General features: G+C 44.3%; 1 protein-coding gene across 4 annotated transcripts in view; it reads left to right on the forward strand.

Annotated features, from left to right (window-relative positions):
• The first annotated feature begins 6,942 nt into the window (after window positions 1–6,942).
• The window catches only part of ELF5 (E74 like ETS transcription factor 5), a 35,635-nt gene continuing 28,749 nt past the window's right edge, over window positions 6,943–13,828 (forward strand). For 2 of the 4 annotated variants that reach the window (XM_023185559.2, XM_023185561.2), the window contains exon 1: window positions 8,966–9,220. In XM_023185559.2, coding sequence (XP_023041327.1) covers window positions 9,195–9,220 — 26 coding nt within the window. In that variant the 5' untranslated portion in view covers window positions 8,966–9,194. Of the gene's footprint in view, window positions 7,071–8,965; window positions 9,221–13,828 lie in introns of those variants that run through there. The other 2 variants (XM_023185562.2, XM_023185560.3) reach the window with 2 other exon arrangements.

The following is a 13,828-nucleotide window of genomic DNA, read 5'->3' on the forward strand; positions in this document are numbered from 1 at the left end:
AAAGAAAAGAAAGAGAGGAAGGAAGGAAGGAAGGAAGGAAGGAAGGAAGGAAGGAAGGAAGGAAGGAAGGAAGGAAGGAAGGAAGGAAGACACAACAGTATGACTCCCAGAAAAATGTAGGAGTCGTATTTCATTTTTATGGGCAAGAGTAAGAGCAGAATCAAAGCTGATGACGAAGTCTCATTTTGCTGCCCCACACAAGTTTGTTCCCAAATAGCAGACAAAATCAGAGGCCTTTTCAATATTGGGGTCCCCATTAGTGGTCAGAGGTCCCCTTGTTCATAGGTGCTGATATTCCAGACACATGATTCACAACTTACTCCGGACTGTCACATAGTGACACATGTAAGACTTCCTTCTCCCATGCGTAGGAAGTAGCAGTCATGGGCTGTCCATGCCTATTCTCTCCTTCCATGCACGGCCAGGTTTCCTCTTGATTGAAAGAGCCCCCGAAACACTGCAGAACACAGTGGCCAATGGGCCTGAGCTTTGAGTTAGGTTATCCTAGGATTGAATCCCAGCTCTGCTACTTAGGTGTGTGACCTTGGGCAAATTACTAAAGCTCTTTGAGCCTGTTTTCTCTTCTGTAAGATGGGTATAATAACAGCTCCTACTCCTACAGCTATGGAGCTCGGCACACAATAAGCATCCATTTCTATCAGGTCATCCGAATCCTTCATCACCCAACTCAAATACCAAATCCCACAGAAAATTTTTTTCCGGCTGCTCCAGCACTATTAGCTCCTCTTCTCTGAAGTCCTACAGCCCCTAACTCAAAATTTAGCTTGAAGCTAATTAATGCTTCTAAATATTTCTTCTTGAATTCTCTGTTAGGTTATCTCTATTCCTTGAAGGCCACAGCTAGGTCTTACTCTTTTTCACATCCTTCTTATTGATATTAAATACTGCCCTATTGGGTTTTTTATTGTTATATTCATCAAATTCACATTTTAACATTTCTGAAATCAAGACAAGCTTGATTATCTATCTGCATATTTAACATAGCATTTCCTCTAAGACAATTGTTTAAATCAATGACTTATCTTATGACCAACAACATCTTAGCATTAAGGCTTGGTTGACTCATGTGGCTGATCTGCATGGATCCAGCATCCCTTCTCACCTCCAATGCTCCATCTTCACATCCTTCCACCTCCATCTTTTGATCAAGGACATGCCTATGGGTGACAATTGGCAGGAGTGAGGTGTTTAGCCTAGAGCTATGGAAGCCAGTGTGTGTGGTCACACACATTATCAAACTGCATGTGTGATCATTCACACTGGACAGGTGAGGAAACAGGTTCAGAAAGTTATGTTCTCTCAGCAAGTCCGGTGTTTGCTTGCCTGCAGAAAGAGTAAGTGTTTAATAATTGTATGATTGATAATCTATTGATAACCTTCATTAGCATGGTTCCGAGATTCATCAAGCTAATTAGCCTGATGGGGAGGGACTGCCCCATTCACTACCCAAGATTCCAATGGCAGCACCATTAGCCCAGTCTGCCCTCTAACAGCAGTATGGGCTGGCCACATGAGTCATCCATTCCTCAGACTACCATCCCAAACAACTCTCTCAGAGCTGCCACTTCCTATGTGTGGTAGGAAAACATCTAAAGAAAATCCTGTCTTCAGGAGTCCTTCCTATGAGAAGGATCCCCTTGATCGTGCCTCTCAGATCTGTGCCTTTGTAGAGGCATTATGGCTTCAGATTCACTGAGCTCACCCAAAATATAGAAACCTCTAATAGGTTGACTTCCAGTGTCTTTACGGGAGGAAGAAAGACCAGCAATGTGGTCATGCAGTTGCATCAACTATTTCACAAACATTATCATAATTAAACCTATAACTATAAAATCATATTTTTATTACAGATTTTAATGAAATCAAATTCTGTCATTTTCTATTACAATATTCCCCATTGACTTTGCCATTGTTTAACCTCCAGGGTGCCTTCAGTACTGGAAATAACAGGGACTTTTACTGTCCTGAGGCTCATAGCCAAGGAAGGGTTATTGAGGGAGCCACCTAACTGTTGCTCTCAATTGAATTGCGGCTTCTGGTCAGGAGGATGGTAGCATGAACAGCTAGAGAGTAAGCTGGATGTAGGAGGATGAGAGAAAACACCCAAAGAGGAAACAAAGCAAAGAAAGAAATCTGACCAATCAATCAACCAATTGACAATCAACCAATGAAAATTGCTTAAGCACCTACTTCTGCGCGAGTCTGTGCAAGGCATTTTGGGGGACAAAATATTTACAACTCTTGTCCTTGCTTTCAAGGATCCTACCAGCAATTTCGGATGTCTAAGAAAATTGGTATCTCTTCAACCTAGATTGTGCCTCATGGAGAGGTACCAAATGGTAGCACAATGGTAAAGCTTGTGGACTCTGGTGCATAGGCTCCATATATGGTGTATTGGTGTATCCTGCAGCAGCTCCAGTCCTGCTTTGTGTTCCACGTGCTATGTGATATTGGGCAAGTTACTTCAACTCTCTATCCCTGTTTCCTCATCAGTAAATTTTAGGTGATAATAATGGTACCTACCTCCGAGGAATGATGTAAAGATTAAATGACTTAATACCTGTAGCATGCCTAGACAGTTCTTGGCACCCAGTAAATGCTCAGTAAATGGTAGCTATTATGATTATTCATTGTGGAAGAGGAAGGGCAACATTATCCTACTTGTTATGGTAATGCCCAAAGGTTGGGGCGCTCAACCAATATCTGTGTCTCTCTCTATAGCCCATTACAATAACTGCCATTTATTGAAACTTACCATGCACCAAGAATCATAGTAGATACTTCACTGGTGAGGAAATTGTGACCCTGAAAAGCTGATAGCTCATCTAATGTCTCCCAGGTGGCAGGTGCTAGGAGTTTGTTGTCATATACACCCACTGACAGAAATCTTTTTGTTCTTAAATATTTGAGCCAATATAGCATAGAAAATTGCATTTTCTCCAACAGACTCTTTTCTAAAAATAATAAATGAGAATAATAGTGACAGGGGTCTAATCCAAAGCCAGTGCATTTCACCATCACACTGTAAATCTCTCCTTCTAATGGCATTATCTACGAATTTACCTAAACTTGTTTTTCTAACTCTCTTTTGTTTTCAGCCTGCGCTGCCTCTTGGGTTGGTGGTGAAGGTGGCAGGTTGAAAGAAAAAATAAATGACAAAAAAAATGTTGACCTTCGGTAAAGAGAGCAAGTTCTAGGAAAAGCAGCTGAGATGTGAAGCCTGTTATATGTAGTGAAAAGAATAGGATGGGAGCCTCCAGCCTCTGTCAGATGGCACGCCCTTTAAGACACGTGATTTTATGATCCATGTAGGTATTGAGTGCATTCTTGATCCCAAGAACCATACTAGGCACCAGATTCAGTGAGGTACCAGAATTTCCACCCTATACTAACAGACAGATTGTGCCAGCAATAACCAGGAATCCTAGAAATCTTGAGCCAATAGAGACAGATGGGCCACCTTTTAGGCCGGTGTGAGTCCAGAGCTAAAGAAGAGAGGCCAACTTAAGCTCCTGTTTCCACAGCTTGCCTTTAACATTGGTCAGGCCTGAGTTCAACACAGATTTGGCCACTGACCAAATGGGTGAGCCCCAGCAATCATGGCACCTCTGTTTCTCTGTCTTAAAAAAGAAAGTAGTGATAGCTACCTTCCATGATAATTGTGAAAAATAACCAAGGAAATACAGGTGAGTCATCCTAGCACAATACTTGGTATATCATAGATGCTCTTTAGGTGTGATTCTCTCCTCCCTATTCCCAAAGAACTGCCCCAGGAGCACCCAGAAACCGGTTAGCACAGCAGTTAAGAGGATGGGCTCCAGAGGCAGGCAGCCTAGACTAAAATACTTGCTCTACCACTTAGCTGTGTAACCATGAACCTCCCTACTTAGCCTCTCTGTGCCTCAGTTTCCTCATCTGTAAATTAGAGATGATCAGTAACTTCCTTGTCGAAAATGTATGAAAATTTAATGTAAGGAATGTAACAGGTTAAAATGTAGATAACCCACATTTAGTTAGGGCTCCCTCTACTCCCCAAGTTTTCACTCATTTAATTCACACAACAACCCTACAAGAAATGTAATCCTTTTTCCCCATTTTACAGATGAAGCAACTGGGATGCAGAGATATTCAACAGGCTTCCCAGACCCACCCAGACAGCAAATGGCAGATCAGAGAGTCAAACTTAGGAAGTCTCCTTCCAGAATCTGTTCTCTTAGCCACTATGTTACAATTATAAGCCCAATTAGTGTTACTTAATATTGCTGTATGTCCAGGACACCAAAAGCAGGATAGGCTGGGAGTTCTAAAATGTCTCATTCCTTCTTCTGTCCCCCTCCCCACACCCTAGCCCTTTCTTACCTTCCTCTTCCATCCCCAGTCCCCATTCTTGTTGTCATTCAACACTCATAATGCAGTTCTTAGATGCTTCGTGTTCAATATCATCCAAGATCTCCACTCCAATCAAATTTAAGTTTAAAGTGATAGTTAAACTTAATTAGAGTCAAATTCCTCTTTTATTTTGGGTTTATCTTAATCATCCCTTTTATCCACTGGTCCAGAAGCCTGTAATTTCACACACAGGCACCCAGAAATGCTATATTATACATTTGGGACCATGAGACAAACAGAGTTCATGGTCTTATATATCCATTGTCAGAAGATTTTACACTCAAATAATTGAGTCAGTTGGGCAGCCACAGCCCCTGGGGAAAAAAATTGAGCCAAGAGAGTACAGAAAAAAAAAAAAAAAAACATAATTTCTCCAAAAGACTCTTTACTTTTTTTATTTTTATTTTTTATTTTTTTATTTTTTTGAGATGGAGTCTCATTCTGTTGCCCAGGTTGGAGTGCAATGGTGCGATCTTGGCTCACTGCAACCTCCGCCTCCCAGGTTCAAGCGATTCTCCTGCCTCAGCCTCCTGAGTAGCTGGGATTACAGGCGTGCACCACCACGCCTGGCTAATTTTTGCATTTTTAGTAGAGATGGGGTTTCACCATGTTGGCCAGGCTGGTCTCAAACTCCTGAACTAATGATCTGCCCACCTTGGCTTCCCAAAGTGCTGGGATTACATGCATAAACCACTGCACCCAGCCCAAAAGACTCTTTTCTAAAAACAGTATCAGAATAACATGTTTTCCCTAAAAACTTCTCCACTGAGAAGAATGTATATGTTCAGAAAGAAACATTGGTAACATTTCAGAAACCAGTGACAAGATAGGCCAGTGCCCAACAATGGAAAACATAGTGTGTAGGACTATCACAGTCCACAGTCCCCTAGGAACAAAAGAGGAAGAGAAGTACAGAATTTTAAAGCGTAAAAGAAGCCCAGAGACCATGTAATCCAGTTACTTGCAAATCCTTTCTAAGGGCAGATTCTTTTGTTCAAATGAAATCTTACCCGGAAGATTTATATAAAAGCTGAGATGCTCGTATTGAGTCAGGAAAGAACAGGGTGGTCTACAGCCTAACCCACTCTACTCCACTCCCATCCTCTCACCCACAAAAGTCCTTGTAAGGGCTCCGGGAAACCCCCAGGGTTCCTCAAGTCGCAGTTTGAAAAAAAATCACTATTTTAATCCCACTTCCTCCTTTTGCCACTGGAGAAAAATGAAGACCAGAGAAGTCCAGGTTACCCAGCCAAGATAGAGGCCTAGGCAGTCACCTATCTTTCTTCAACAATTTTTCCATGATGACACCCCATATCCTCTCATGAACTGCCTTTTGTTTCTGCAGACTCTGTGTGTATTTGTATTTGTGTGTTTGTACCCATGCCCGGTGATCCCAGGAAAACCTAACAAACCAATTCCTGCTTTCGCTTTAAAGCTTGGAGTCTGCCATTTGAATACAACATCGCGGCTGCCCAAGATGGCTAGAAGTAGAATGCAAAAAGGCACAGGATTATAAATACCTGTCTCATAGATGACCTGGGACACTGCCTCACAGCCTAAATTAGGCAGTTTCTGTTGTCACCGAGAAGTACTAAAAAGCAGTCAGTTCTCAGCGAGACACCTGAGAGCTGGCATCCACAACAGGCCCCCTGGCCTATTAGCTTTGGACACCTGACTGGGCCACTAAGCCTCTTCATTTCTGTCTGTGAAACAGAGGAGGGGAAAGGGAGGAAGCCGCTGCATGGCTCATTACATCCAAGTGTTAGAAGTTTAATAAGTTAATGTGTCTGATGCCCTGATGGTGCTTAGGGAGAAAAAGTGGAAGAAAAGGCCCTAAAGTAGTTCTCCAAGCTGCCTATTCCCTTCACCTGGTTGGAAGGTATAGGTTGGAAGAAATAGCAAGGGGGAGTCCTGGTGAACGTGCCCTATCAAGGACAATGCTGCAGTCATCATAGCTAACGGAGGGCTTGCCTGGCCTCCTGTGAATCTCATAGTAGCCATGAGGAGAGGCCCCATCACTTACATTAGACTCATGAAGCCCAGGGATGTTAGCTACATTTTTCTAGGTAGCACAGCTAGGAAATGATGGACGCAGAATTTGAATCCAAAGGCAACTAGCTGCAAAACCTAAGGTCTTAACACCGGCCCTAAAATGCTTTTCCTTCTCACCACAAGGGGAAAACGGAGAAAGGCATGATCTTACAAAAGCACTGGGCTCAGCCAGCCTGGGAGAGAGGCAGTGTAGACCGGCACCAGGGTGGAAACTCTGCGTTTTCCCTCCAGCTTGCACAGAGGAAAATTCCTCAGCAAACGCACGATCCCGCACAGCTCCCAGGGACAAGAATTTTCTGCTTGTTTACTGAGTCCCCTAGGCTGGGAGTGGGGGGTTGCAGGGCAGGGGTGAGTTGGCACAAAAGCAGGATAAACTTTCTGCATATGAGAACCCTTTCCCCCCCTTCCAAGGAGCCGTGTCACACTGTATGTCACCGTCATCAAAGGGGCTGTGCATAAACCTGAAAAACCAAACGGACCTGTCTGTAGGTGTCACTTATATCACAAGGCTACAGGTGCTTTATTTCCACTGTACGCTGGTGCTGGGAGCGCCTGCCTTCTCTTGCCTTGAAAGCCTCTTCTTTGGACCTACCCACAGCTGCCCTCACGTAAGCGCCTTTTCTTTGCTTTTTCGGATGAATCGTAAGGGGTGTCAGGTCTCAGAGGCTCGGCCTGGGGCCTGGGTCTGCTCGTCCATCTGCAGCTCCAGGGCCGGCACCTGCTCTGGGTGCAGTCCCAGGGCCTCCCGGGAGCTGTTTGACACAGATGTGATGGCTTGCCTGAGAGAGACCTGTTTGCCTTCGCAGGCCGTGCGGCCACCCACCCTCCTCACAGCCCCCACTCTCTCAGGATCTCTTAGCTGAACCAAGGGGAATTAAGAGAACGCGCCCAGGCACTCAGTTCTCTATCCACCCTAAAGCTTCTTTAGGAAGGGAAGCTGGATTTTACACAGAAAAATATTCAGCTTCAAGGAAAGCCCCCACCTACCCTTCTCCGCCGACTGAATTCCTTTCCCCACCGGCCTGCCCACGATCCCCCACCCCCCCGACACAGAGAACTGCCTTATTATAGTATGGGGCATTTTCAGGAATTTGTACAAAATCGTTTTAAAAGAAACCCATTTGGCCTCTGACATCTCCCCAGAAGAGAATGCTTCCAGAAAAGCAATGGTTAGGGTTTTTCCACTGTGTTCTCAGGCCTTGTCAGACTCTGCAGTGTGTGGAGTTTCTGTGGGGTTGCCCCCTGCTGACAGCGGCAGGTAGCACAAGCTCTCCCCTCAGGCTGAAGCCGGGCCCGCGTGTGGATGGATGAGTCTTTTGTACGCCCGAGAGTGTGTCAGACATCATTAGGTGCAATCGCTTCATGGTACAGATGAGGAAACTGAGGCCAGAAAAGCTAGATGACTTAGGGAGATAGCTCTGTGTTTCAGTCTAGTTCAGAGACCCAGGGAAAGGGGTGGTTTGCCCATCCAAGTGAACGCTTGATTCTTTTGTCTTCGTGTTCTCTGTGACATTGTTGTTTTTGATCATCGAAGGTATTCTCGGGCCAGAGTTTTCAGTTTGGTCGGCCTCCTTTCTCAGAAGTCACCAGAGTGGCAAATTTTTACATACATTGTTGATGGCTGATTTTTCCCTCTAAAACAGGATTGAATATATGTGTTATGCCCCGTCCTTTGCATATATTGGATTGCATGATTAGAAAATAAAAAAAAAAAAAATCTCCATTTTAAAGATGAAGAAACTGGAGGTCAAAGAGGGGCATGAATATTTATATACTACATCTATATGAAAAAAAAGCTTAAGAATTTCAGCAGGCTGTGTAGTAAGAAATGTACCCCACATTCACAGCAGCAGAGGTAGGATTTAACCCCTGATGTATTTAATCCAAAACTGATAAGCTTTGCATCGAAGCCCACAGCAAACTACATGGCATACCTTTTTTGATCTTTGCTGCACCTTCAGAAAAACAGCTATAAACAAACAAACATGCAAAGTCCCTATGCAAGCTAAAGAAAAATGAGAAATCACTTAACAAGAGGTCAGCAAATTGGTTCTCACAGCTGCTGGGGTTCCTCCCAGAAGAACAAACACTCAAGCACCCAACCCTCAATCTTTCTTTAGCAGTAAGTGTTGAAATACTCCACTGGGTTCTCCTCAATGGGCCCCTTCTTAGGGAGGTCCAAGGGCTGGGAAATTGACCCTCCCTTGCTCATGAGGCTTAGGACAGAGTGGATATTTGGGTGTCACTGAGGCTTTGGGGACGGAAAACCAATTTTCTTCCCAATGAGACCACTCAGAGGGTGGGATTGAGGAAGCCCTTTCTTGGCCCCCTTTTTTCTATATTTTGCACGCTGTGGCCTTGTTCTGCCCAGTGACGATTTGGCCCGTAAACCATCAATGTGTAGATACTTAATTGGGTCAATTTTTCGTCACATGCCCAGAGTGAAGTTGACGATCACCACCAGAGTCAGGAAGGAATTTTCCTCCTCTGGCAAACTGGCCAAGGCTGAGTGGTTTGCTCCTTCCCCTCTCTCTGGGAGGCTGAGCAGGGGTGCCAGGTTGCTCAGGCCATGGCGCCACACCTGTTATTGCTGCCTCTGATTTGTGTGACGCTGAGAAGCCCACAGGCCTGTGCCTCCGACTGGGTGGACGCTCTCTGTGTGCATTTGGTGTGTGAGCCGGCTCTGAGAAGGGTTCCGAAGCCACTGGAGGCATCCGGGGACCTCAGCTTCCATGCCATCGCTGCCTCACTCCCACAGGTACCTGCAGCCCACTTTCTCACATGTGAAGTGAGCCCACCTGATTCCTCCACCTTGTGTTAATCATTCTTGAGCCTTTCCTACTTACTAGGCAGCTAGCACAATGACTACATTGGGGGAAACTGATTCCAACTTCCATTGATCTATTGGTGGGCAGTGAGTGAGGTTCCAGAGTGTGTAGGGTACCCAGCTAGCCTGGGCAAAGAATGTCCAGCTGTCATGAGGTATCTACATCCTACTGGGGTAGAAGGCAGTGGGCACAGGAGAAAAGGGAGAAGAGGAAATCAGGGGGCTTTTTCAGCACTAAAAGTTTAGTGTGTGTGTGTAGCGGTTGGATTTTCCTCCAATTTGGTGGACTTGCTTGACCAAAAAAATCCCAATATAATCAATGTGTATGCATTTGTGTGTGAGTGCCCAGGTTTGGATGTGTTGACTCAATCAGGTGGATGTCTGCAGAAAGTCACAGAGTTAGGGCAGACCTTGGGGGCCGTCTTATCTGTGTTCTTGTTTAGGAGTTGAAGAACTGAGATTTAGAGAGGGGCAAAAGGCAGAATCATAACTCCAGGCCCAGCGCTTCTTCCATGGTGAGCTAGTCCCTCACAAAATGAAAAGTGTGTCCAGAACAGCAGGCCCAGAGACCTCCCAGGAGATCCCTGTCCGTCCTGACGCTGACACTAGGTTGATCTATCACAGCGCTTCTCCACCTTTTTTCTTTATCACTTCTCCTAAGGACCCTTTTTAGGTTGTTTTATTCTTAATCATCTCCCCACCAGAAATGTGAATATCAGAGATACACTATACATCTACTGTAGACCTTTGGAGTGTGATAAAACACTGTAATTACTATCTCAGTTTTTTGACCCCCAAGAACCCATTTTTGTCCCCTAAAGAGGGGGGCAATATCACCCCCCTTGAGCAGGCCTGGCCTAACCTCAGACCTGTGTTCGCATATCCCTGGGCCTCAATGTTACTGCTGAGAAAGGAGGCTCCGACCACCAGCCTTTTCCCACCCATCCTGCTCTACCTCCACTAAAGAAGTCTTTAAGAGCTAAAATGTTCAATTATTGCAAAGACCTTAGAGGGCCTAGAGAAGAGAGGCTGCTGAATACAAAGCAGCCATTATTCCTGAACTCTCACACCTACTGCATGCTGGCTAAGTAACCAAGGTCTTTTGTGGAGAGCCGAGTTAATAACACCCGCTCCTACTGTAATAGGAAAACAAACAAACAAACAAAAAAACCACCTTTTTCTACTTTTATAAGAGATATTTTTCCAAAAGCAAGAAATAATTACAGAAGAAAAACAGCATGTTTTACACCTGAGAAGGCCCTTAACAAAAACTTAATGGATATAATTTGCCTTAGAAGGAATTACCAAAGGGAATCAGATATAGCGTTGTGTAACAGAGCACTAGAGAGATTACAGATCAAGTGAGTGGGCCGGTGTAAAGAGGAGAAAGAATAACAATATTAAAGGAGGTAAAAATCCTGTTGATCAAAGAATATTTCTAGTTTTTATATAATTCCATTCAATTTACCAAATGACCTTTTTTTTTTTTTAATACAAATGACTTTTGAGACCAATTAGTCAGGCATAGATGAGGAAGATCTCATTTCCACTGTCACATTTTGTATTTGGTGGATTCTTTATTCGACATTGAAGACCTGGGGACTATTTTGTTTTCTTCCATGTGGAATTCACCTCTCCTTTCTCCCAGCCCAGTGAAGGTCATATCACAGATCTGCCATCGTCTTCTTTAGTTGTCTGAGCCTTCTGGCCCAGAAGAAAAGGGATATATTTGTCTTCAGCCCTCACTTAAAGGAATTTTTCTGAAGTCCAGTCCAGAAAGCAGAAGTGGCTTTCAGCTCCTGGGGCCCTTCCCTTCCTCATAACCTCTCACCCCATTCCTCCGCATCTTACCCCCTCCCTGCCCCCCACTCTCAGCATATAAAACCAGCCAATCCGTGGGAAAATCACAGCCCAAACCCATGCAGGCTTGACATCTGTTTGATTGGGCTCCCAGGAGGAGATCCATGCCCATGATAATCTGCAGAGCACATTAACCCTCTCCAGGCATCAGAGAAGAGACTTCCCAGCAGGGTCTGGAAACTCCCAGGTGATGGCCCAGAAAAGGTGCCTAAGTGTCAGAATTCAAACTCGGTTATATATTTACATCTGGAGAGGAGTTCTCATGCACGTGTTGTTGTTGTTGTTGTTGTTGTTGTTGTTGTTGTTGTTGTTTTGAGACAGAGCCTCGCTCTGTCACCCAGGCTGGAGTGCAATGGCACCATCTCAGCTCACTGCAACCTCTGCCTCCCAGGTTCATGCAATTCACATGTCTCAGCCTCCTGAGAAACTGGGATTACAGGTGTGCACCAACATAACCAGCTAATTGTTGTATTTTTAGTGGAGATAGGGTTTCGCCATGTTGGCCAGGCTGGTCTCAAACTCCTGACCTCAAGTGAACCGCCCACCTTGGCCTTCCAAAGTGCTGGGATTACAGGTGTGAACCATCGCACCTGGCCTCTCATGCACATTTGATGATGATGATGATGATGATGATGATGTTGAGTGGAGATTTTCAAGCATCTGCAAAGAATTGACCTTTGGTTTCAGAATCACACAATCCTGCCCCTCTTAGTTCTGAGGTTCGATTTGCTATATAAGTGTGCCTTGGGCTCAACTGTGTTTTCAGAAAGAGAAGCAGATGGGCTGAGAGTCAGAAAACTAAGGACCTCCCTGCCACTTAACTCTGGCATCCATTAGCTATGTGACCTTAAGCTAGTTACACAAATTCCCTGAGTCTCAGCTTCCTCAATTGTAAAATGGTGGAGGTGAGGAGGGAAATTGGACTCAGTATTTTCCAACACGTGGTACTCGTGGTACTCGCATCAACTGGCAATATGCCAGATGAATCTGGTTAGGGGTTGCAAACTTTTTCTTAAAGGGCCAGGTCTTTTAGGATTAGCCGGCCAAAAGGCAAAATAAAGGATATGATGTAAATATTTATATAACCACTTAAAATGTAACCACTTAAAAATGTGAAGTTTTTTCTATTTTTTATTTTTTTGTGAGACGTAGTCTTGCTCTGTCGCTCAGGCTGGAGTGCAGTGGCACAATCTCAGCTCACTACAACCTCTGCCTCCTGGGTTCAAGCGATTCTCCTGTCTCACTCTCCGGAGTAGCTGGGATTGCAGGCCTGCACCACCACGCCCAGCTAATGTTTGTATTTTTAGTAGAGACGGGGGTTTCACCATGTTGGCAAGACTGGTCTTGAACTCCTGACCTCAGGTGATCCACCCGCCTCAGCTTCCCAAAGTGCCAGGATTACAGGCGTAAACCACTGCACCCAGCAGTAACATTATTTTTAACTGCAGACTTTACAAAAATAGGTGAGAGACTGCATTTTGCCTGTAGGATGTAGTTTGCTAACCCCGATTTAGGTGGTGCATGCACCATTTTTATTCAAATGCTTACATATTTATTTTTATGTATGTGTAAAAAATCCCAACTTCCCATTTATAGTGCTGATATACAGTTTTCTTTTTAATTACCATATTTATGTTAAAACAAAAAGGGAGTTGATGATTTTTTAAAGTATTTTAAGTAAATAATAGTGCTCGTAATATATGGATTGAGTGAAATTATGACAGTCGTAGGCAAATGACTGAAGTTTAGGAAACACTGGACTAGATAAAGAATTCGCTCCTGCCAATCTTAAAATTCCATGTGTTTAATATCCCAAGACACTTACCAGTGGTGTGATTTTGAGCTGCTATGTTCCCTTCGCGAAATGAGGAAAGAACTACTCTATCTCAACATTATTTCGAGAATCAGAAAAAAGAATTCGGGTGAGCAGATTCTTTTCATCCGCCAAACACAGATTATTATTTTTTCTGAATTGTGGGGAGATGGGATTCAGCAGAGAGTGGCATGTGGGAATATGGGAAGCAGTGAAGTTGAGACTGGCACAGGCAAGAATGTGTGCAAGCGGGGGCCCCAGGCCTGTTCTTTTCTGCCATCCTTCCAGCCTCAACCACACACCTTTCCCCAGAGCTCCCTGCCGCCGCCAATGTGGGTGGGGACTGGAGCACAGCAATTAGAATCATGGGCTTTTTAAACAGACACACCTGAGCCGCCACCCAGTCTCGCTGGCTTTGTATGTGTTACCCGGAGTCTCAGAGCCTCCATCACTCATCTATGAAATGGAACTGCTGCCAGTTACCTATCTCAGAGTGGTTGTTCTGAGCAGACCAGGAAGAATGAAGCTAAAGTACTAAAGTACTTAGCATGAAGCCCAAAGTGAAGTGCTTGTTGCAGTGAGCGCAGGTCCACACTCGTCTCCAAAACCTTGGGCCACACATGCTACAGAATTCCGAATTCTTCACAGATTAGGAAGGCGAGATAGTATCTATACAGTGGAGTACAGAATACCCCTCGGGTTTAGGGTTGCTCAAAACATTAATATTTCTGCACTGCATCGTAAGAATATTCACTCAGTGCAATAAATAAAACTATAACCATAGTTATAAAACTGTATAACATATACATGTTGTATGTATGAGTATGTATATATAAAACAGTATATAAAACTATATAACATCAATT

Source organism: Piliocolobus tephrosceles, chromosome 13, assembly GCF_002776525.5.
Source record: "Piliocolobus tephrosceles isolate RC106 chromosome 13, ASM277652v3, whole genome shotgun sequence".
In the NCBI taxonomy this organism is placed as follows: domain Eukaryota; kingdom Metazoa; phylum Chordata; class Mammalia; order Primates; family Cercopithecidae; genus Piliocolobus; species Piliocolobus tephrosceles.